The sequence below is a fragment of the Bubalus kerabau genome, chromosome 1, assembly GCF_029407905.1.
Source record: "Bubalus kerabau isolate K-KA32 ecotype Philippines breed swamp buffalo chromosome 1, PCC_UOA_SB_1v2, whole genome shotgun sequence".
In the NCBI taxonomy this organism is placed as follows: Eukaryota; Metazoa; Chordata; class Mammalia; order Artiodactyla; family Bovidae; genus Bubalus; species Bubalus kerabau.
The window spans coordinates 220,134,119-220,158,749 of NC_073624.1; the positions used below are offsets into that span (position 1 = coordinate 220,134,119).

At 42.7% G+C, this 24,631-nt stretch overlaps 1 protein-coding gene and 1 long non-coding RNA gene across 4 annotated transcripts in view; one reads left to right on the forward strand and one right to left on the reverse strand.

Moving 5' to 3' along the window:
• Positions 1 to 14,894, reverse strand: part of LOC129633421 (uncharacterized) — a 28,508-nt gene extending 13,614 nt beyond the window's left edge. The window contains exons 1-2 of the long non-coding RNA XR_008705053.1: positions 14,798 to 14,894; positions 3,304 to 3,398 (exon numbers count right to left, since the gene is read on the reverse strand). This is a non-coding gene — a long non-coding RNA (uncharacterized LOC129633421). The remainder of the gene's footprint in view (positions 1 to 3,303; positions 3,399 to 14,797) is intronic.
• Positions 14,091 to 22,891, forward strand: PURA (purine rich element binding protein A). Of its 3 annotated transcripts, none has more exons than XM_055555363.1 (2): positions 14,091 to 14,536; positions 20,237 to 22,891. In XM_055555363.1, exon 2 carries the CDS (start codon positions 20,381 to 20,383, stop codon positions 21,347 to 21,349), a length of 969 nt encoding a protein of 322 aa, XP_055411338.1. In that variant the 5' UTR covers positions 14,091 to 14,536; positions 20,237 to 20,380; the 3' UTR covers positions 21,350 to 22,891. The 3 variants fall into 3 exon arrangements, with proteins under 3 accessions (XP_055411338.1, XP_055411343.1, XP_055411342.1); XM_055555368.1 differs by having other exon boundaries at positions 14,091 to 14,407; XM_055555367.1 differs by lacking the exon at positions 14,091 to 14,536 and adding an exon at positions 19,551 to 19,703.
• Positions 22,892 to 24,631: the final 1,740 nt, after the last annotated feature.

The following is a 24,631-nucleotide window of genomic DNA, read 5'->3' on the forward strand; positions in this document are numbered from 1 at the left end:
CACTAGATCAACTGAAAAGCAATATTCAAACTATCCAGTTAGCAGTTTTTATACCCTTGCAAACTATCACACAAATAAATGACTTTCTCTCAAAGGAACTCTCAGGCACAGTAATGTCAAATGAGGCTGTAAGTTCTTAATATAAAAAGGAAGAGGAACTTTAAAAAGCTTTAGGTAAAGATGACTTTCTTCCATCCTATAAAAAGTAGATACATACCATTTTACCTCCACTAAACCTGTAAAATATTAAGGGTAATAATACCAAATATTAAAGAGTAAGTAGAGCCTCATGATGAAAGTAAAAGAGGAGAGTGAAAAAGTTGGCTTAAAGCTCAACATTCAGAAAACTAAGATCATGGCATCCGGTCCCTTCATTTCATGGCAAATAGATGGGGAAACAGTGGAAACAGTGAGGGACTTAATTTTGGGGGGCTCCAAAATCACTGCAGATGGTGACTGTAGCCATGAAATTAAAAGACACTTGCTTCTTGGAAGAAAAGTTATGACCAACCTAGACAGTATATTAAAAACCAGAGACATTACTTTGCCAACAAAGGTCCATCTAGTCAAGGCTATGGTTTTTCCAGTGGTCATGTATGGATCTGAGAGTTGGACTATAAAGAGAGCTGAACACTGAAGAATTGATGCTTTTGAACTGTGGTGTTGGAGAAGACTCTTGAGAGTCCCTTGGACTGCAAGGAGATCCAACCAGTCCATTCGGAAGGAGATCAGTCCTGAGTGTTCATTGGAGGGACTGATGTTGAAACTGAAACTCCAATACTTTGGCCACCTGATGCGAAGAGCTGACTCATTTGAAAAGACCCTGATGCTGGGAAAGATTGAGGGCAGGAGGGGAAGGGAATGACAGAGGATGAGGTGGTTGGAAGGCATCACCGACTCAGTGGACATGAGTTTGGGTAAACTCCAGGAGCTGGTGATGGACAGGGAGGCCTGGTGTGCCACAGTCCATGGGGAAGCAAAGAATCCGACATGACTGAGAGACTGAACTGAACTGAAGAATTCTTACAAATGTTGGGAAGAGTAGAAAACTGTTTGAAATTAATTATCTCACAACAGTAAATATTTGCATACTCTACAGCCCAACAACCCTACTTCTAGATATACGACCAAGAAAAATACTTGCATATGTGACCATGAGGTGTACGTAAAAATTTTTATAGCAACAATGTTTATAATTATTTAAAAGTCTAGAAAGAACCCAACTATGTATCAATATGAAAATAAATTGTGATATATTCACACAATAGAATGCTATATGGTACTGAAAATCAACAATCATTATACACAACAACATGAATGAATCTTGGAAACAAAATGTTAAGTTAAAAGGGCAAATCCCAGAAAACTATATATTGAATGAGTGCACTTTCATAAAGCTCAAAAAATACAAATCAAACAATATAGTTTCAGCACATATACATTTGTGATAAAATTAAAAAAAAAAAAGCAATGGAATGATCAGCATTAAGTTTAGGATACTGGTTACCTCTGAGTGCAAGGGAAGAGATAGAGGAGAAACACAATTGTAGATACAATTTTGGGGGAAATATTCTAGTTCTTGGATTGGGTAGTTCATTATATGATTAAGCTTCATACCTCAAATATGTTACATATATTATTATATATTAATATATATTATTATATATACTATATACATGTACATATATTGGCCATGCCATGTTGTGGCTTGTGGGATCTTAGTTCCCCAACCAGGGATTGAACCCAAGCCCTCCACAATGAAATCACCTAGTCCTAACCACTGGAGGGCCAGGGAATTCCCAGTGTTACATATATCTTTTGCATGTATTAAAAAGAAAAAAATTTATGAGCATGATCTAATTTATCCTCATCTCTTCCAAGTGAGAGCTGAATCATATTCTGCATGTAAAGAAACTGAGAGTAATGATATCACTTACACATAGAATCTAAAAAAGTTAAACCTGTTAAAAAAAAGAGAGCGTTAAAATGGTGGTTACCAGGGTTGGGGTACGGATAGGGGGATAAGAGTGATGGTGTTTAAGGGTACAAGCTTGAATGAGTAGTAAATAAACCATAGAGTGTAATGCACAATAGAGTCTAATGAATATAGATAGTACTATTGTATTATATGGGAGAAGGCACTGGCGACCCACTCCAGTACTCTTGCCTGGAGAATACCATGGATGGAGGAGCCTGGTGGGCTGCAGCCCATGGGGTTGAAAAGAGTCGGACACGACTGAGCGACTTCACTTTCACTTTTCACTTTCATGCATTGGAGAAGGAAATGGCAGCCCACTCCAGTGTTCTTGTCTGGAGAATCCCAGGGACAGGGGAGCCTGGTGGGCTGCCATCTATGGGGTCGCACAGAGTCGGACATGACTGAAGCGACTTAGCAGCAGCAGCAGCAGCAGCATTGTATTATATGGGCTTCCCTAGTGGCTCAGTGATAGAATCTGCCTGCAATGTAGGAGCCACAGGTTCAATCCCTGGGTCAGGAAGATCTGCTGGAGTCAATGGCCACCTACTCCAGTATTCTCACCTGGAAAATCCCATGGACAGAGGAGCCTGGTGGGTTACAGTGCATAGGGTCACAAAGAGTCAGACATGACTGAAGCAATTTAGCACCCAGGCAGGCACTATATGATATAGTTATAATTACTGCTACCTTGGCAATCATTATTACAATATATAAATGTATCAAAGTAACATGTTGCACACCTTAAACGTATACAATGTAACATGTCAAGTTTATTCAAAAAAAGAAAAAGAAAGAAATTTAGGGTGATATGGCCCTATCTTCAAATAAGGAATGAGACAGAGTTCTCCAAAACAGTACCCCTCTCAAAAATACTAATAGATTTTTAAAGACAGTAATCAGTCTAGGGCTTCCCTGGTGACTCAGTGGTGAAGAATCTGCCTGCTAATGCAGGAGACACAAGTTCCATCCCTGGTGAGATGGCCATGAACCCAAGGAGGATCCACAAGTTATGTGGCAAGTAAGCCCATGCACCACAACTACTGAAGCCCAGTTCCCCAGAGCCTGTGCTCTGCAACAAGAGAAGTCACTTCAGTGAGAAGCCCACATACCACAACGAAGAGTGGTAGCCCTGGCTCATCACAGCTAGGGAAAACCCATGTGCAACAACAAAGACCTAGCACAGCCAAAAATAAATAAATTAATTAAATTTAAAAAAATCAATCTAACTGGAGCCAAAAGAATTTTAAGAGAAATTAAATTCTAAGTGAATTAAATGGGAATCTTTTAATGCATGAATGGATTGTGTGATAAACTGAATCTCTTACCTGAAAGGAAATGATGATCCAAGATGGGACTCTAGCATCACTAGGTGAAATTAAAACTTCCAGCGATAAAAGGAGCAAGACATTTTGCAGGAAAACTGGAGGTTCAGAATACAATACTCAGGATAAAATGAACAAAAATATACAAAGGCTAAATGGGTTAATTCTTTTTTTTTTTTCTTTTTCTACTTTTTGCACCAGGGAGGTGGAAGGGACAGAAATAATAGAGATAATTAAGACACAGTCTGAACTCTCAAGGAATTCATATTCTAGTAATCAGAGAAAAACTTTACAATGTGTAAATGGAAGAGATACTTCTTTACAGAACCTGTAAAGAGTTGTTTAGATAGAGTAAATGGCCCAAAACCTAGAAAAGGAAAGAATACTTGGAGGTTTTCAAAAACAATGTAGTTGGCTAATGTAGTAGTTGAGAAAGAGGACAGCCTTAATCTCAGGCCAACACCCGTGAGCCTGAAATCAGAAGGGAAAAAAAAAAATGGAGAACTTGGCTTGGACCTTGAGTGAAGGCCAAGAAGAGTTGGTGCTACAGTGGGTGGGAGTTCATATTTATGGAATACTCACTGTATGCCAGATCCTCTTCCAAATGCTTTTTATGAATTAATTAATTTAACCCATACCATATACCTATGAGGCAGTTGGTATTATTACCCTCATTTGATAAATGAAGAAAATGGGGCCTACAGAGGTTAAATAATTTGCCAGTCACAAAGTTAGGAATTTGAAAGCAGAGTTTTATATCTAGGAAATATGATTACTCAGCCCACATTCTTGACCACTACACTGAATAGAGGGCTTCCCTCGTAGCTCAGTTGGTTAAGAATCTGCCTGCAGTGCAGGAGACCTGGCTTCAATCCCTGGGTCGGGGAAGATCCCCTGGAGAAAGAAATGGCAACCCACACCAGTATTCTTGTTTGGAAAATCTCATGGACAGAGGAGCCTGGTGGGCGGCAGTCTGTGGCGTCGCAAAGAGTTGGGCATGACTGAGCAACTAACACTTACTTACTAACACTTACACTGAATGGAGGAGGTTTCCCCTAACTAAAAATTACGGGAAATAGAAGAGCTAAAAAAGTAGTTCATCACATGAGTTCATTAAAGTTTGTTTATATACAGTTGAGATAAATTGTAAATATTAAGATCTTTACCCCAAAACATTGTTACATCTTGATAAATATTAGTGGTGTGCCTCAAATTTTTGTACTGGGCACTAGGAATATGGAATATTGCAGAACTAGTGGAGAAAGTTGCTCAGTCGTGTCCAACTCTTGGGGACTATAGCCTACCAGGCTCCTCTGTCCATGGAGATTTTAGGCAAGAATGCTGGAGTGGGTTGCCATTTCCTTCTCCAGGGGATCTTCCCAACCCAGGGATCAAACCCCAGGCAACCACATTGCAGGCAGACTCTTTACCCTCTGAGCCAACAGAAAGCCCAAAAAAGATCTTCACAATCCAGATAATCACAATGGTGTGATCACTCACCTAGAGCCAGACATCCTGGAATGTGAAGTCCAGTGTGCCTTAGGAAGCATCACTACGAACAAAGCTAATAGAGGTGATGGAATTCCAGTTGAGCTATTTCAAATCCTAAAAGATAATGCTGTGAAAGTGCTGCACTCAATATGCCAGCAAATTTGGAAAACTTAACAGTGGCCACAGGACTGGAAAAGGTCAGTTTTCATTCCAATCCCAAAGAAAGGCAATGTCAAACAATGCTCAAACTACCACACAATCGCACTCATCTCACACGCTAGCAAAGTAATATTCAAAATTCTCCAAGCCAGGCTTCAGCAATACGTGAACCATGAACTTATAAATGTTCAAGCTGGATTTAGAAAAGGCAGAGGAACCCGAGATCAAATTGCCAACATGCTCTTGATCATAGAAAAAGCAATAGAATTCCATAAAAACATCTGTTTCTGCTTTATTGACTATGCCAAAGTCTTTGTGTGGATCACAATAAACTGTGGAAAATTCTGAAAGATATGGGAATACCAGACCACCTGACCTGTCTCTTGAGAAATCTGTATGCAAGTCAGAAAGAACAATGGACTAGTTCCAAATAGGAAAAGAAGTATGTCAAGGCTGTATATTGTCACCCTGCTTATTTAACTTATATGCAGAGTACATCATGAGAAATGCTGGGTGGATGAAGCACAAGCTGGAATCAAGATTGCCAGGAGAAATATCAATAACCTCAGATATGCAGATGACACCACCCTATGGCAGAAAGTGAAGAAGAACTAAAGAGCCTCTTGATGAAAGTAAAAGAGGAGAGTGAAAAAGTTGGCTTAAAGCTCAACATTCAGAAAACTAAAATCATGGCATCTGGTCCCATCACTTCATGGCAAATAGATCAGGAAACAGTGGGAACAGGGGCTGACTTTATTTTTTGGGGCTCCAAAATCACTGCAGATAGTGATTGCAGCCATGAAATTAAAAGATGCTTGTCCCTTGGAAGAAAAGTTATGACCAACCTAGACAGCATACTAAAAATCAGAGACATTACTTTGCCAACAAAGGTCCATCTAGTCAAGGCTATGGTTTTTCCAGTGGTCATGTATGGATGTGAGAGTTGGACTCTAAAGAAAGCTGAACATCGAAGAATTGATGCTTCTGAACTGTGGTATTGGAGAAGACTCTTGAGAGGCCCTTGGACTGCAAGGAGATCCAACCAGTCCATCCTAAAGATCAGTCCTGGGTGTTCATTGGAAGGACTGATGTTAAAGCTGAAACTCCAATACTTTGGCAACCTGATGCGAAGAGCTGACTCATTTGAAAAGACCCTGATACTGGGAAAGATTGAGGGCAGGAGAAGAAGGGGATGACAGAGGATGAGATGGTTGGATGGCATCACCTACTCAATGGACATGAGTTTGGGGAAACTCTGGGAGTTGGTGATAGACAGGGAGGGCTGGCATGCTGCAGTCCATGGGGAAGCAAAGGGACATGACTGAGCGACTGAACTGAACTGAAGTGGAGAAAAGCTGTGTCTCCAGGGCATGGTCTTAAAAAAAAAAAATCTCATCTTTTGGATCCCTCAGCAGACAGCAAGTTACACAAGGTAAGCCTTGGTAAAGCCCTCAATTTCTCAAATAATAAACTGATGTACTTTATAGCCAGTCTCAACAACACACACATATTTATTCAGTCTCTCTACCTTCTCAGCAGTTTAATAACTGACTTCTTGGCTCATTTGCTTAAGCAATATGCTAATGAGGTAAAATTGATGGGTTTAATTCCTTTTTAGATCTAGTGGCCATGAACTGCACCCCTAAACTTAGCATACATGAGTTGTTGAGTGACCCCAGAGAAATTGTGTTTGGCTCAGAATGTCTATCAGCATTACACAGAAGATAATGCTTTACTCAGTGTGTGTCAGAACCTTCATCTTTGTATTCAAGGACAGCACATTAATTTTCACAGAGAACAACTAAAGTGATTTGTTTAATGTTTTACAATGGTTCTCTGGAACAATCAAGAATAGATTCTTGGAAAGTTCAACATAATATACTTACTTAAATTGACCCTACCTATAATAGAGTCTTTGCCCAACTTCATGATATATACTCAATCAATCTTGTGATTTTAGGTACTCAACAAATAATAAGTAAATAAATAACAGGAGAAACTATTGCAGTTTGTAATTATTTATGGAGGAAGTCTTATCTGAGGACAAACTAATGAAAACATAATTCCAACCCCAAAACATAAACTTAATATGCCTAGAATAAAATGATCTGAAGTAAGCTATGTAATTCATTGAGTGAGAGAAACTTACAATGCAGTGACAGAGGTTTATTTGGCAGATGCTACTGCTCAATAAACTAGATCCAAACTTTTTATGTGAACTGACATCTGACAAGACCACAATAATAAGGGAGGTGTCTCATAATTGTCCAAAGATATTCAAGTGAAAAGATGGTGAAAGATGATGTTAATCTGGAAACTTATCAGAACGAGAACGAGAATAAGTAAATTTCCAATGTCAACTTGAAATAGATACGGCTGAAATTATAGCAGGAGCAAATAAAATGAAAAAAGTTATTGATAGATATTTGCTTGTAAATAAAATGTAAAGTTGAGATATCTGATACTTCAGAGTAGAAGGGAGAAACCACGCTCTTAGAAAGAGCTTATAGTTGAAACTTCTCCAAGGAAGAAGGGAGGGTGAAAAGGATAGAAAAAAGGGAGAGTTAGTTTAGTGGCAAAGATTGCAAACTATGAAGGAAAATTGTCTATGTTCAGTTCTTAGCTTTGTCACTTAGTGCTGTGCTTAGTTGCTCAGTTGTGTCCGACTCTTTGCAACCCCATGGACTCACCCCTAGGCTCCTCTGTCCACAGGGATTCTCCAGGCAAGAAAACTGGAGTGGGTTACCATACCCTCCTCCAGGGGATCTTCCCAACCCAGGGATCGAACCCAGGTTTCCCACAGATTTCGAACCCAGGTTTCCTGCAGGCAGATTCTGTACCATCTGAGCTACCAGGGAAGTGTCACTTAGTAGCTGTGTGATTTTTAGCAGGTTTCTTAATCTCTGTGTAGCTCAATTTTCTCACCTATAAAACGAGAATAATAGAACTTACTCATAAGGTTGTTGTGAGGATTTTATGAGATAATAGAGAGTATTTACACAGTGCTAGGCATATAATAAGAGCATTATATAAGCACTGTACTTTTGAATAAAAAATATCTAAAGACTAACATCAAGATGATATTTAATCAGAGAACCAAGAAGAAATCTGATACAGGTCTACAATCTTTTATCCCAAATCCTTGGGGCCAGATATGTTTCTGAATTAAAATTCCTTTCATATTTTAGGAATATAAGGTATTATATTACCTGTTTTACTTAACTTAGATTGTCCTGGGCAGCATACCTTAATCAAACACATATTTCCATAATGAAATGTATCAATAGCCACACCAAATGGAATTAATGAAGACTTCAAACAGTCATGTCAATTCAGATCCATTTTTGCCACAAAATGAATTAAGAAAAAAGTTTTATGATTTTAGAACTGCAGATAAGGAGGGACTACGAAGCTTTGTCTGTAGAGCCATAAGTCTTTATTGTATTAAATAATGGAATAATAATCATGGGAAATCTAGAGCAATGCTGGGATTAAATGAAAAACTTTTCTGAAAACCTAATGAGTTTTTTTCTCTTTAGAAAAAAAAATGTATATCTAATATGATGTATATCTGGATTATACATGTTACCTGAATTATACTTGAGTGACTGACTTTATGTGGCATAAATATACATCTAGAATATAACACCTGAAACATCTCCCCAGATCTTCCCATGACTACTTCAGGTCTCTGATCATATGTTACCTCTTCAGAGAGACTTCTTTGATCACTCTATTTAAAATGTCAAGTGGGAGACATGCACATACACATTCATACACAATCACACAGAAAACTCGTTCCTCTTATCTGTATTTTTTTCTTTTTAACACTTATTATTTAGCACCATATTATATATGAGTTTATTACATTATTTGTCTTGCTAGACTGGTAACGCTACGAGAGCAAGGATTTTGTTTTGTTCAAGCACCTAAAACAATGTCTGGCAAATAGGTATTAATACTGTTCAATAAATGACTCAAGGAAATAAGGCTGATTGATAAATAGCAGTGGGTTCCAAGAACCAGTTCTGAAGTAGCAGCTAATATTTATTGTCCAAAAGGAAGTTCAAAGGAAAAAAAGAGCCGTGTAAATTAAGCATTAGCTGTAATATGCTTATGTAATATGTATATTAATGATATTCTAAAATAGTAATTAAAAACATTTCTTTATTTACATACTTATCAAGTAAAATTGATTTATCAATAATATCTAGAAAGTAAAAACTAATCATTTCAACTATATTTACAGTTAATAATTAATTTTGAGTAAGCAGACAAGAAAGAGGAGAGTGAAAAAGTTGGCTTAAAGCTAAACATTCAGAAAACGAAGATCATGGCATCCGGTCCCATTACTTCATGGCAAATAGATGGGGAAACAGTGGAAACAGTGGCTGGCTTTATTTTTCTGGGCTCCAAAATCGCTGTAGATGGTGATTGCAGCCATGAAATTAAAAGACGCTTACTCCTTGGAAGGAAAGTTATGACCAACTTAGACAGCATATTCAAAATCAGAGACATTACTTTGCCAACAAAGGTCCATCTAGTCAAGACTATGGTTTTTCCAGTGGTCATGTATGGATGTGAGAGTTGGACTCTAAAGAAAGCTGAACACTGAAGAATTGATGCTTTTGAACTGTGGTGTTGGAGAAGACTCTTGAGAGTCCCTTGGACTGCAAGGAGATCCAACCAGTTCATCCTAAAAGAGATCAGTCCTGGGTGTTCATTGGAAGGACTGATGTTGAAGCTGAAACTCCAACACTTTGGCCACCTGATGTGAAGAGCTGACTCATTTGAAAAGACCCTGATGCTGGGAAAAATTGAGGGCAGGAGAAGAAGGGGACAACAGCGGATGAGATGGTTGGATGGCATCACCTACTCAAAGGACATGGGTTTGGGTGGACTCTGGGAGTTGGTGATGGACAGGGAGGCCTGGTGTGCTGCAGTTCATGGGGTCGCAAAGAGTCAGACATGACTGAGCGACTGAACTCAACTGAACTGAAAGCAGACAAGAAGAAAAGTTCTACTTGAAAGACAAAAACTCTACATGACACAAAGTATTAAAAGAACTCCCTCTGTATTTTTCCCATGATGTATTTAGATCTTCCCCTTGACATATTTTACTCACTACAGAAATAAACACAACTGATTTTCATCGAATTGCCAAGTGCTACTGGACTGGGTTGTAAAAATGGCCTAAATTGGCCTCAGATGTATGTACATACCTACTCATGAATGTATGCATTCAGGCTTGCTCCATGTAATAAAATGGCAACATGTTGATAACCTCAAGTAAGCAAGCAAAGGAGTTTTGGGGTCACCATAAAATATGCAACAAAGTTCAGTGGTACTTTCTAGTCCAATAGATCCACTCTTTGAAAGGCCCAGCTTTCTTTGCCAACTCCAACTTCATTCATATGTTAGAGCTGGGAATTACTTTTTTTAAAAAAAATTATTATTATTTCTGTTTTATTTGTAGCTGCACTGTTTCTTCATTGTATCTCACAGGCTTCTCTTCTAGCTGTGGTATACAGGCTTAGTTGCCCCATGGTACGTGGGATCATAGTTCCCCAACCAGGAATGGAACCCAAGTCTCCTGCATTGAAGCCATATTCTTTTACCATCTGAGCCACCAGAGAACCCCTAACAGCATGCTTAATGGCTTTCAAATTCTTTTACCTCAGACTACACAAGGATTTTTCTATTAGAATTACTTGAAAAAAAAAATAGAAACTGAGATTGTTTATATACATTTCCAACAGGACAAGGGACTTTTGAAATAAGACAAATTAGCACACATATCTGGACCAGGTGTTGTTAACCATAGACTTCATGAATGAAGGAGGTAGGTAAAAAAGCTGAAGTTAGACAATTGATACAAAAAAAGATTAGAGACTCACAGTTACATATAAGTTGACAAAGGGGTCAAGCTTAAATAGTTACTGGCCCTTTTGCCCTCAAGTTGCATATTATTATTTAGTGGGCTACATTTTAGTGATATTGTGGGTAAGAGGATGAGGAGTGATTTTTCCACAGCTCTATACCCTCAACAGAGAGAATCCTGAGAACTGCTTCTGGGAACTGGTTGAATATCATGTGAGCACTTAAGGCGTAAACTAAAGGGTCCACTTCAATAACTCAGACACAAACAAAGAAAGCTACTCTTGTTTAAGTGAAAATTCAAGATCACTAGCATAGTCTGTTTCAGGGCACACATGAACTATACAAGCCTCATGCTTCTGACCCTTGTCTTCAAGTCCCTAAACTGGAATAAAACCAATAAATGCCTGAGGAACCACTTCACACCCCAAACACGTGCAAACTTTGTTCCACACAACACTTTACTGCCAAAATGGAGTTGGCAGAAGTTTGGAGCAAAGGCCCCCAGGCTGCATGATTTGCTGGTGCAAGAGAGCTTAAAAATCTTAACATAATACTGCTGAGTTTGAGTTCTACCAATTTGCTTGAGACTCCTCCAAGTTTGATTTGAGAAAAATGGAAGCTGCCATCAAGAAAGATCTATTAACACTTTATTGCCTACTCAGAAATGATTTGATTTCCCACTTCTGATGGTCATACCTCTATATTTTTTTGGTGGTTGTATTTATAATTGTAAATTTAATGCAGTCTATTTTGAAATGCATGTAAAGTCAATTTTGGTTTGTTGCTTGGATATAGGGGTATAGGAAGAACTACTGTAAATATACAAGATTAATTACAATAAAGTTCTACTTAGGAAACACTGGATCCAAATAACCCCCATATAGCCCAATTTATTACCCTCAAAAAAATATGGGAGAAATTAAGATACAGAATATCTGTAAATTGCTATCATTTTACACTTGTTTTAGTTTGTCTTTTCACTTGAGTTTGAGCAATGATTTTTTTTTTTTTTACATGAAAAATACAGGAAGCAAGAAAAGGGGCCAAGATGAGTTATTCTCTTCCACAAGGGTCAACAACAAGGTCCCATTCAGGATCTTCATAAGTTTGATGCAATGCAATTAGTGAGGAAAATTGCAACTGAATTTAAAAATTATAGTGAATACTGGCAACTATACCACTCACAACTCTAAACTTCTAAATACTTGAAAAATATGTAATATTAAGAAACTATGGTTTGCTTTGGAAGGTTATCTTATGCTGTTTCAATATGAGGTCTTTAAAGAGGCTACTTTCTCCTCGTATAGCTAAAAAATAAAAATAAATTTGTAAGTTAAAAAAAAACACACACCTTTATAATCTTTTCCCTTAGTAACTCCATGTATTTTATTCATTTCTCTGAAAACCTGTTTTTCCTCCTCTGGAGCCTCCTAAGTATTCTAATTCTCAGCTATGATTTCATATTTTCACCAGCTTCTAATCTTCACAATATACTTGGAAGCACTTAGGACAAAACACTCTAGGATACCAAGCTGCAGAAGACTGTAGTTTTGAACATATTTATATAGTAGTGCTGCCACCTAAAGATGAGGTGAATTAAGAAGCAATTCAAAGGAAATGACCCACCATTCTGAAGCCTGTCACTGAAATTTTCTCATTTCTAACTAGGAATTAATAACCATTTTGCTATTTTGTTAAAATGGAAGCTTGTTCCACAATAAATTATTGCTGAGTTGTAATTTTCTATGGCAGAAATTTTCTAATTCAAACTTTTTAGTGATAGTGATTTGGGGTCTCCAGGAATATGTCTCCAAACTTGTTTCTGTTTCTCTCAGACATGAGGTACTGCCTACAATACTTAAGTGTGTGTGTGTGGGGTGGGAGGGGGGGGGGGAGGATCAAAAGATAACCAAGAAATCTCTGGTTTAGTGGATAAAGCAGGTATTTATAGGCCTATGGTGCTTCCCGTCATCGGTGACAGACTGCTTGCAACTCTCAATAACTGACATATTTCTGCAGCTCCATTTTCTCATCAATAAAATGGGGTTAATTTCACCTTTCTCTTACTTGCCTCTAAGGCTGAGCTAGATAAGTTTCTTGGGAAAGCCCTGAGTTTAGAAGCCTGCTCTTAAAAACAAAACATAAAAAATCTATTGCCTAATAAAAAGAGTATCTCAGTGTATTGCAGTTACCTCAAAATAAAATATAATCAAATAAGCTAAAACATTGACTAAATTTTCTTAAATCACAGATTGACTTTTCATAGAGCTATTTAAATAATAAAGATCTAAGGCTGTTTTCTGCTTCTTTTGCAGCCAATCATTTTCAATAGATCCGTCTTCTGTGTACGCAGTGTTGCAAGAATGAGATGTAACAGCATACAAAGTGAAGGAAAAAGTTAACTTGTACCAAAAGTCTTGTCAAACCTGGTAAGATTTCAATAAAACTTTTAGAAGGACATTTTGTAGTTTTGCATTTAGCCCTAGCGTAGCAATTTATGAAAATTAACTCATCTGTTTTACTCTCTCCCTCTCGGCCCAAGGACGCATAAATATTATTTATCAGGGTTTTGTCCTTAGTCACAGTCCCTCAAAAGGGCCCAGTTTCACCTACACTGCGTGGGAGGCTGGGCAGCAACCCCACGCTTCCTGTCAAGGATTCCTGGGGCTAGAGCCTAAACCTGGTCTAGCCCCTTTCTTCTTTATGCTAATCCTGCCCTTCCAGCCCCTCTCGGCTGGCGTCTGAAGGCCAAGGTGAGACCCTCCCGGGAGATGAAAGGCCTGTCGCCTCCTAAGAGATGCAAGCGGAACAGTGGAGAGTTGGGGGGGGGGGGGGCGGGTGACAGGGTGGTAGCGACACTGACTACGACGCTGAGGGCCCTAAGTTGGAGCTGACGCAGGCTCTACAGGGTTCCGTCCCCGCCTGAGCCTGGCTTCCGCCCTCAGAGCCCAACAACCGAGAAGTCCTCCCGGGGGCGCTACAGGCGGTGGTTGGAGGAAGGGCGGGCAAAAAGGCCGCAGGGAGCCCCCTCCTCAGACGCGCCTTAAGGCCTGGGCCGTGGGCTGTTGACGCGCCAACGGCTGGGAGGGCGCGCGCACGCGCGAGATGGAGGGCGGAGGGAACGCGCTCGGCGGCCGCCGCCGCGGCAACTGAAACGGAGGGACGCGAGGGCGGAGGGCGCGAGCCACGGGAGGAGGGTGGGGGGGGAGATGGTGGGTAGCGGGGAGCGCGCGCTGACGTCGCCCGGAGTCACGCACAGAGCGCCGGGTTACGCGCCGACGTCTGGCTGCCACGACTTGCCGTCTGCGGCGGCGGCGGCGGCGGCAGCGAGCGGATCCCGCAGGGGAAGGAGGAGGAGGAGGGAGAGTCAAGGGGGCTGTGAGTGAGCGGGAGAGGCAGGGTGTGAGCCGGACTTGCCAGCGGGAGGGAGAACGAGCGAGAGCCGAGCCAGCCATCCGAGCCGCCTCCTCCTCCTCCCCTCGGCGTCCCGCCCCCGCCTGCCAGCCCGCCCTTCTCCCTCCTCAGCCGGCAGAGCCCGAGTGAGGCGCAGCTCGGCTCGCGCCGCTGTCCAGGACAGGTGTGCGCGCGCGCGCCTCCTCCCCTCCCCCTTTCCTCGCGCCTGCCTAGCGCCCGCCTCGCGCGCGCCCTCCCTCCCTCCAGCCCGCGCCCTCCCTCACCTGCGGCAGGACAGCGCCCGCCCGCCCGGGTAAGCCCCTCGCGACCTTCTCTGCTGCCACTGCCACAGTTTGAGGTGCCGCCCACCTTGTTCCCTCTGATTGCCCTCTTATACCCCAGGAATAATTACTGTACCGTTGTAGACATCCCCTCACCCTCCCTCCGGGGACCCTGGCAGTGCAGCAAAGCGCCCCCCCTTCCTCCGGAGTGCACGAACGAACGAACTCCCTCCCACCTCCAAAAAAAGAAAGTCACACGCCCCTTTAAAAAAAAGAAAAGAAAACAATCCTACCTCCGCTGGCGCTGGAGACCACCAGTGGTGCCGTTTGCTCAGAAATCCCTAAGCCTCATTTCCCTTGGCCACCTTAGCCTGGGGCCTGGGACAGTGCGCCAGACCTGGCCGACACTCCCTGCACAGCACCCCTGGCTGGAGGGGAGAGGAAGGAGGGTTCTAGGCTCCACTACCAACCCCTCCTTTCTCTGTTCAATCCCCACCCCACCCCCGCAATGCATACACCCGCCCAGTATGCGTTGCAAAAATAAAGAAGAATACATTGGTGCTGACAGCGCAGATGAAGCCAGGCCCAGGGATGGGTGGCCCGGACAAGGCATTTTTGCTGCCCCACAGAGCTAGGTCAGCTCCATAGTCTCCTCTGCCTTTTGTCCGAGAGCAAAAGGGGACGGATGTGAAGTTGGAGGGTCTTCCCTTTGAGCGACGGTAGGCCCCGGCAGCGGCTGAGATGTCAGTGGGGAAGGGACCCCCACAAATCTATCTGCCTTGAGCCTGAATTCGGATAGAGAAAGGCCAAGAGTCCGGCTGGGAGAACGTTGGTTCGTTGCTGTCTACCCTTGAATAAATGCTACTTTAATTTCCGTTGTCTCTGCGGGACCCTCTTGAGGCTTCTAATTTCGTTCTTGCCTGGGCCCCTTACGTTTCGGTCGGACCAGGCGTTTGGGGACAGGTTTTTGCAGTGGTGTCTGTGCTTGAGTCCCGTGTCCTTGGAAGGGAAGCCCCAGTGCTTTATAACAGGCTGAATTTGGTTTGACATCTTTTGGTAGACTGTCAGAGGAGGAAAAGGAATTTTTTGATTACTTCAAGACCCTCACTGCTCCCCGCCCAAACTGACGTTTTCGAATTGCGGCTTTGAAAATTGGAGTGTTGACTAGAGTGTGGAAAGAGTTGCTGATTTCATTCCTTTGGGTACTAGTAAAATCATTTAAGAATCAGACGAAAGAGAGTTATTGACATTTGCATCGGTTCTGTTTGGATCTTTTGGGTATATAAAATGTCGGGTTCTCTGAATCTTTTATCGAATTTAGACTGTGTGCTACATTTATTTAATTCTTCTGCAAATGCTTAAAATAACATTTTGTGAAACGTGAGGATTCTGTCACATGGATTGTTCTCTTCAGATTTTAAATGTTTAGTTCATATATTTAACCCTAAACATTGAAATAGCATTGGAGAGGCATAGTTTTAAAGATTAAGTAAGCTATACAAAGGGGATAGACTTTTTAAAAATGATCATTGAAATACTATTAGTCGTTGTTGTTAAAATGTTAAGATTTACTTGAGAGTTTCCCTTAATTTTCCCGATAGCTAGCCATGAGAAGAAATGGGTAATTCCTCTACTTTGAACAGTTGCTGTACAACATTCCAGTTAGTTTTAATGATTTGGGTATTGAAGATAATTGTTGTCTGGTTTAAGATAGGCATTTAACCTAAGCAGCACTTGAAAACACAAGTACTAATGGTTTTGCTTCTCTTTTATTTGGGAAATCTGTGATTCTGTGAAATATTAATGAGCGTGTTATTTCTGTTGGAAACTCCATAATCAAAAGAGTTTATTATCCAGAGGTAGATTCCCTCTCTCCAAGTTTATTTTGTAAATGTGTGTTAACTTTTCGAATTAGATTATTTCAGACTCATCTGTAGTTCAGGCTGAGGAAAATGAGGGTGTTTTTTTTTTTTCCTTCTTGTTCAGCCTAGTATCTATTTCTCTAACAAACAATTTTTTGTTGTTAAGAATTTGTTAAAGATGTAGAAATAGAGGGATTAAAAATAAAGCAATCTCAATTCTCTTCAAAATGTATGTGTATTGTTAATAAGAGAGCACACTAAATCTAGAGATGTTTATCAGGTTTTAAAAATGTAAGCAAACTTTGAGGAGAAAGGGAATTTTTTATGGTTTTTTCATTAACACAGATATTTTGTGCATATTAATGTATTTCGTTTTCCCTGTGTCTTTCCTACATTGTATTGAAACTATAATTTTAATTCTGCAACTATTTGTTTTAAAATAACAATGCAAACATCTAGACACTAGAATTGGCTTTTCACTTACCAAGTTAGCATATTGTCTTGGTAATTAACAAATGGCTAGATGTGTTTTTAAATCCACAAGTTTGCTCATGGATTTTCTGTATGAAAATAGTATGAAAATCTAACTTTGAAATTCTATTTAAGGTTCTAACCTCTTTGTTTTAAGACTTTTCTCTCAGACAACCTTTTAAGGGTACTGTATTCTATAGCCTAAGGAAAGCCGCCTTTCACCACCTTTCCCCTTCTGACCAAAAGTCCACACTCACAGGCTTATCCTGAAATAAACTCTCTTGTTTAAGTAGTGAAAATGTGTTAAATATCCTATTTATCATTGTATTATTTTGGGAAAGGCATTATTAACCTTGGTTGCTTTTAGATACATTTATAAACTAGGCAAGAAGCTAATATATAATGGCAAAATTTTATACATATATAATAAAAGGCATGAAATAAATACATATCTATGTGGAGAGTTCCAGGTCTCAGATGTTAGCTGATTTGAGCTTAAAATTCCAGTTTATGGGTGCAAATGATATTTAACTTGTGTTTTGTCTAAAAACTTTATCAGTTGCCTCTGTGCTAGGAAACTAAGACATCAGTTCCTGGTGACTATCATTTTTTCAGAAAATAAGGGCATTCCCAAACTCAAACCACTTCAGAACCCTGGACATAAAATAAACATTTGGGACAGGGAAAGAAATTTAGACTCCAGAATTGGTTCAAGAAGGCGGGCAGTTTCAAGCTTTACTTTTTGGTTCTGGGGGAAGCGATTTTTTTAGTATGGAAGAGTGACAAGGACTGGCAGCCGCATGCTCTCTCCTCACAGCCCCACTGGTCTTTGCTGCTTTGAGCTCTCCAGAGGGGGACAAGTGCTCGGTTCAGTGCGAGGTAAAATCACGAGAAAGAATAGCGGCTCTTCTAGATCGGTCTTAACCTGGTCGTAGTAGTCTCAACTTACAGGTGGGAGCGTAATGCCCCGCCCAGCTCTGTGCGGAGACTTGCCTTCGCGACCCTGTTTGGGACGGGGTCTATCCAGGGTCCTGATCGCTACCATGCAAACCTAGAGGAGCCGCCGCTTCTTCACACATGTTATTTTTGTGTGGTGGGCAGTGCACCAGTTGTTCCTATATCTCCTCCCGACAGACCTGGGGACAGGGGCGGGAGCGCAGAAAAATCAGCAATGAAAGGGGACTACTCAGTGCTACAGGATGCCCCTAAACTAGGGGGAAGTTCTTTATGGGCCCCCAAACCTGTGATTTCCGTCTCTCACAGTGGGCCTCCTATTCAGAGAGCCATTTCAGGGACAACTGGACAGGTGGGTAGTTCTGAGACAGGTTCACAGGACTATCCCAGTTTTCTTTTTCGGAAGTCAGAGTGCTCTGCCCTATTTCTTCATTTTTAGCGGGAAGTAGTGAACGTCAGCCCAGAGCTGAAGTAGCTACTACAGGGTTGAATGGAGCCCTTGGAAGAGAAAAAGGAAGCTGTGAATACTTAGCAGGCAGGTTTGCCCAGGAGATGAAGGGATGTGTCAGGGAGCTTTAAGGTCTCAGGCGTTGACAAGACTTATACCCTGGGCTGGTCTGGGTATCTTTATCATTAGCCCCCTCTTTACCCCTCTCGTTTCCAGGAAGCTTGGGCAACCAGGTACTCAGATGTCTTGGGGGTTAAGAGTGAGGGAGGCAAGTTTCCTTACTTTTGGGGGCAGGGCTGGGGGATGTTCAATGGGAATGGAGCCTACAGATGAGATGGTCGTACTCTTCTCAGGATGGAGGCAGCAATCCATGCTTAAGAAAACCAGCAATAGGGCTGTGGGGTCTGTATCCTCTAAGCCCCCTGAAGAAGGTGATGGGGCCATCTAGGATCACAGGTAGGAGGTGCCCTGGAGATAGGCCCTAGCTGTCCCACAGCTGCTAAGACTGAAGACTGCAGTGAGGGAGTATAAGCATTAGCTGTCTATCTGGGAGAAGGAAAATAGGCCCTGGATTATGCTTCAGATCTAGAAAGACAGAAATCTATTTCTGAGCCCCTTCCTGAGACCAGAGAAGACCCCTTTTTGCTGTCACTGGTTTAGCTGTCATTGGTAATGGTCAGTAACCTGTCTTCCTAAAAACCAGCGATCATTTAGTGTTTTACTTTTTGAGAGATGGGGGATCTCCTTGACACTTAGGAGTTTCTGGGAGGATGAGTGAAAGGGGCGAGCGAACCTGCGTTAATGAATCCCGTAAGGAACTGCGTTTCCCAGGAAATTCCTGACATTTTTAGCTCGTGAATTTCCTAAAGCCTGCTTGGTTTTCTCCTTCATTCTGGGTCCTTCCAGAGAGGAAGAGTGGGGCTAGGGGCTGAAGGCTCAGCAGGGCCTGGTTTATCCGCAGAGCTGGCCGGCAACCCGGGCTGGGCTCAGCCCTGAACTGGGTGCCCCCCTTCCCCAAATCTCAGAAGGAGGAGGGGGAGGCAGGCGGGCAGTCTTGGTCCCAAAGGGGGCTCTTTGAAGGTTTTGGGGGTGAGTGCGGGGTTTCTTTTTGATTGTTGGTTGGGGAGAAGGGCAGAGCCAACGGAAAAAGGCACTGCGGGCACCCCGGCCCTGGTGCGGCTGCCGTCCTCTGCTCGGCTCCCCCCTACCGGTGAGTGCGCCCGCCCGCCCAACTGTGCGGGGCTGCGGTTGGGGGGAGGGGGGAGCGGGATCATCTGAGGCCAGAGCCGCTGTCGTGCACGGGGAGGGGGAGCGGCGGGAGCGAGGGGAGGGACGGGCTAGGTGTCTGCTGCTCCGTGCCACTGCTGCCGGCGCCCCGTCCTCATCCCTGGCAGCCCCTTCTGCAGCTAAGGGTTACAGCCGCACCACCTCTTCCTCGGCCGCCTCTGCGGCCAGGGCTCTGCGGTAGGAGACGGTCCAGCCAAACGACGGGTGGGCCTGTCTGGGTTTGGATCTGAGTCTGGATGGGGCCCGCAGAAGAGGGGGTTGCCGTGACTCGGTGTCCCCTCTGCAGCAGTTCGACTGCGCTACGCAGGCCCCTCCTCCTACATCCTCTTTGGGGTCACTGGAAAACAGAGCTCAGGCCCGCTCCCTGTGCTTAGTATGGCAGTCCCCTTCCTACCCCTAGTCCCCCAACTCCCGGGGCCGAGGCTGCCCAGGGTCTGGCCAACAGCGACAGCTACAGTGGTGGCGGCCGTGGCGGCAGCAGCTGCGACGCGGCGCGTCCTGATCCCCCCCCACCCCCCAGCCAGGGGTGTAGGGTGAGGGCCGGTGGGTGGGCGCCGCCTGGCGGGCGGGCGGATGGGGGACTGGCAGCGGGGAGGGGGCACGGGTCACGTGCCGGCGGGCGGGTGGGCGCGTACAGTAGGGCGCCCTGCTACTGTACTGGGGAGTCAGTGCCCTGTTACCGGGTCTCGTCTGTCTCGTCTCTCCCGCAGATCTCGCGAGAGTGGCTGACTGGCTGTGGGGGTTGCGGCGGCAGCAGGCGGAGCCGGGGAGGGAAAGCAGCGGCGGCTGAGGCGACTGAGGCGGCGGCGGGCGGAGCGGCAGGCGGCGGCGGCGCGGCGGCGGAGCGCAGCATCATGGCGGACCGAGACAGCGGCAGCGAGCAGGGTGGTGCGGCGCTGGGCTCGGGCGGCTCCCTGGGGCACCCAGGCTCGGGCTCCGGCGGGGGCGGTGGTGGCGGCGGGGGCGGCGGCGGCGGCAGTGGCGGCGGCGGCGGCGGCGGGGCCCCGGGGGGGCTGCAGCACGAGACGCAGGAGCTGGCCTCCAAGCGGGTGGACATCCAGAATAAGCGCTTCTACCTGGACGTGAAGCAGAACGCCAAGGGCCGCTTTCTAAAGATTGCTGAGGTGGGCGCGGGCGGCAACAAGAGCCGCCTTACTCTCTCCATGTCAGTGGCCGTGGAGTTCCGCGACTACCTGGGCGACTTCATCGAGCACTACGCGCAGCTGGGCCCCAGCCAGCCGCCCGACCTGGCCCAGGCGCAGGACGAGCCGCGCCGGGCGCTCAAGAGCGAGTTCCTGGTGCGCGAGAACCGCAAGTACTACATGGATCTCAAGGAGAACCAGCGCGGCCGCTTCCTGCGCATCCGCCAGACGGTCAACCGGGGGCCCGGCCTGGGCTCCACGCAGGGCCAGACCATTGCACTGCCCGCACAGGGGCTCATCGAGTTCCGCGACGCTCTGGCCAAGCTCATCGACGACTACGGAGTGGAGGAGGAGCCGGCTGAGCTGCCCGAGGGCACCTCCTTGACTGTGGACAACAAGCGCTTCTTCTTCGATGTGGGCTCCAACAAGTACGGCGTGTTTATGCGAGTGAGCGAGGTGAAGCCCACCTACCGCAACTCCATCACCGTGCCCTACAAGGTGTGGGCCAAGTTTGGACACACCTTCTGCAAGTACTCGGAGGAGATGAAGAAGATTCAAGAGAAGCAGAGGGAGAAGCGAGCTGCCTGTGAGCAGCTTCATCAGCAGCAGCAGCAGCAGCAGGAGGAGACAGCCGCTGCCACCCTGCTTCTGCAGGGTGAGGAAGAAGGGGAAGAAGATTGATCAAACTGAATGGAAAAAACCCACACATACATGCACACACACACACACACACACACACAGCCACACAGAGAAACTATACTGTAAAGAAAGAGAGAAAATAAAAAGTTAAAAAAGTTAAAAAAAAAAAAAAAAAAACCTGTTAACTCCAAGGGAGCACCACCCACAGAACCTCCACCAACTGACAGTTTCTCTTCTTGACTTGCCACCCATCGCTGGATGTTGTCCACTTTATCCACCATATAAAACAGTAAGCAGCTGCTAAAAACAAAAAACAAAAAAAAAAAAATACAAAAAGTAATAACATTATATGAACTGTGTTTCCTACTTGATTAAAAAATATAAAGAACTGAGTGTTTATTTCCCTAATTAACCAAGAACTTTTGTACACGTTTAAGCTATTATTATTAAAAGTGTTTGCAAAATGGTCAAGATTATAATATTGCTGAATTATATAAAAGTCCTTTTCATGTTGAGCTAACATTTGACTTTAGCACAAAAAAGAGATATTTTAGAACACGTAAAATAATATTTTTAGTTTTTCTCATTTTGTTACCAAATTTCAAACCTTACATGGAGGTTATTATAGTATATTTGACACCCTATATACCTGTGATTAGAGATGTGTATATATATGAGGGCTAGGCATGCTGTGTGTCTGAGCTTTGTCTAAATGTTATGCAGAAGTTTGTAGAGTTAAAGGTACGTAGGTTTAATTCATGCAAGGTAAACAATAAGTGCTCTCTTTTATACAATATGCATTGCATCTGGACCTTAAACATATAAAATGGTCAGTGAAACTTCTGTGAACATGAAGAAATTATTAAAAAAGGCATTTAAATGAAATTTGCTAAGTTGTGATTTTTACGGTTGGAACCAAAGTTATTCAAATAGTAAAAGAAAAAAGAGAAAGAAAGAAAAGGAAATCTCCCATAATATTTTTCTGCATCTGTTTGCTTTGAGTAGGCATTTTGTCATTATTGTGTATATGAGATGTACTTGTATCGTTCATAATATATTTTTTTTATTATGTGTAGAAAGATTTTAAAAACTTAACTAACGTGCAGCAATTTCCAGTGAACCTGTACTTGGACATCAGGTAGTGAGTCTATTTGTGGTCACTAGCACTGTCTCCTAAACTTGTAAGAGGTCTGAAGCTATCCTTTGATTTTTGCCAGTGCTATTAACTTATGTAGACCTGTTAACAAGCAGAGCAACACAATTATAGTTATCCTACTGAGCCATGGATTCTGAGCTTCATTTTAAAAGTGAAAGCCAAGTTGGTGTATGTAAAGGATTTCCATGTAGCTGTGGTGCTAGTTATTACTGGCTACATTATATGCTAAGTGTATTTGTGTTCCCCAAGTGTACAAGCCTTCTATCAAAAGTATGTTCTATAACTCATATATTCAAGGTGTAGGGTATGAAAATGCAAAGCTTAGGAGAGCACTTTACCAAGCTGGTGTCCTCCAAACTGAAATTGTTTGTAACGATAGTCTTTTACAGGTTTTCATTTAAAGATGTTTGTGTGCTTTTAATTGACAACTAACTTCTTGCTGCTGTATAGTAAAATATTAATATATTTTTATCATTAAACTGCTGCATGACTATCATCTTTGAGTGAAGAGAAAATGTTATAAAAAAAAAAGATGCCTTAAACAGTACATTTTGGTTTGGAATTCTGTAGAAAGTATTTTGGTTTTTAAAACAAAAAGGGGTCTTGTCTGACATAGAGTGTTCTGGGGATGGAATTGTTATCTTGGCAAATCCAGCCATATAGATCTAACTGCTGTATGTAGAAGACACCACCTGTAGGAGCTGGAAGGTATCAGTGCTTCTCACATTGTAAAGCATTGGCCTAGGAAGGTGAAACAGTTGTCTTTTTGAAGGGTTTTTTTTCTGCTGGTTCTTTGGGTTTTGATTTGGTATTTTTAAGCTCCCTGGTTGAGTGTGTTGTCTTTGTTTTTGAGATCTACTGTATGTGTTGAATAACAAGCTATTTCCATTGTACTGTGCATTTTCCCATTAAATTGTTTGCTTTTAATATTCATACAATGTTTAATATGAGGTGACCGTACAATAGTTAGGAGTTTCTTTACTTACAAAATCACTGGAAATGATTAAATTGCTTTTCCCCTTCCCCCAAGGTGCATTTTTCTTATTTCCACATAGTAAAGTTGAGCTTTTACAGTGCATAATGTGACATTTGGAATGCTTATCAACTGCATGTAAACATTAATAACCTGCACTTTTTTGTCTTAAGGTTTGTTGAGCTGTTTTGTTCACTGTACTTTAACTGTGATATGGAAAAGACTGCATTCTCTGTGCTGTTATTAGTTAGGAAAGAGAATTGCTTTGATTTTGTCTCTTGTTTACTATAGCTTCTTAAAGTTAAGCCTTGTACTACAGGTTGTTGGAGTACTCCTAGATCAGTGTTTCATAGTAGCCAGCAATAAGTAGTGCAAGTCAACAAAAACACAGCAAACTTAGGCAAAGTGTCCTTTTCTTTGAGATGCGAGTTCTTTCATGAGGTTTTCTTTAGGGTCCGAGTTACCTAAAGTGAAGCCTTTCATAACTATAGACTTCAGATTCTGCTTGGAATCCTACCGGATCAAGAAGCACATGTATTGTGCAATTATCTTTACACTATAACAGTTAAACACAATCTTACTAAGATTTTGAAACCAGTGTCTGATTTATGGTCAGTGGATTTTAAAAGAAATTCACATTCAGATCTTTTAAGACTTAAGACGTGATCATAGAAAAGACTAATGACTGTAAAGATGCTCTTTTTTTTGCATCTCACTTTACCTCCCCAAGTACCCGAAACCTTCCCTTTTCCCCTCTCCTGTTTCATCCTTTTTCCACCCTTGCCCCCAGGTGCTCGGTACTTTACCAAGGTTCTATAACTCAGTGTTTTATGTTGGAGTTTTTGCTTGTTTTTATTTTACTAGTTGGTAAACCCTGTTTGTGCTGAAACAAAAAAGGAAATGGTATATTTGACCATATGTGTTATTCATAGAAGACAGTATGATCAAATGTGCCAAAAACATGTAAACAAAACTTAATTCATGACAAGTATGCCTTATTTTTAATGATCTGCTTTGTCTTACAATTAAGGTCCAAGAGCTTGGTTAAACTATACTATTTGCCTAAGTATGAAAGAACACTTGAAATGCATTACATTCTTTAAAATGAGAGACATTGTCAAGTAATTTAATCCAGAGATCAGCCACCAGATTTTAAATGCCCATATAAGTGTGTGTGTTTGGTATTGTTTGTTTT

Bases quoted from the DNA above. Each gene is read 5' to 3' on its own strand.
- PURA (XM_055555363.1), top strand. From the start codon at position 20,381: ATGGCGGACCGAGACAGCGGCAGCGAGCAGGGTGGTGCGGCGCTGGGC.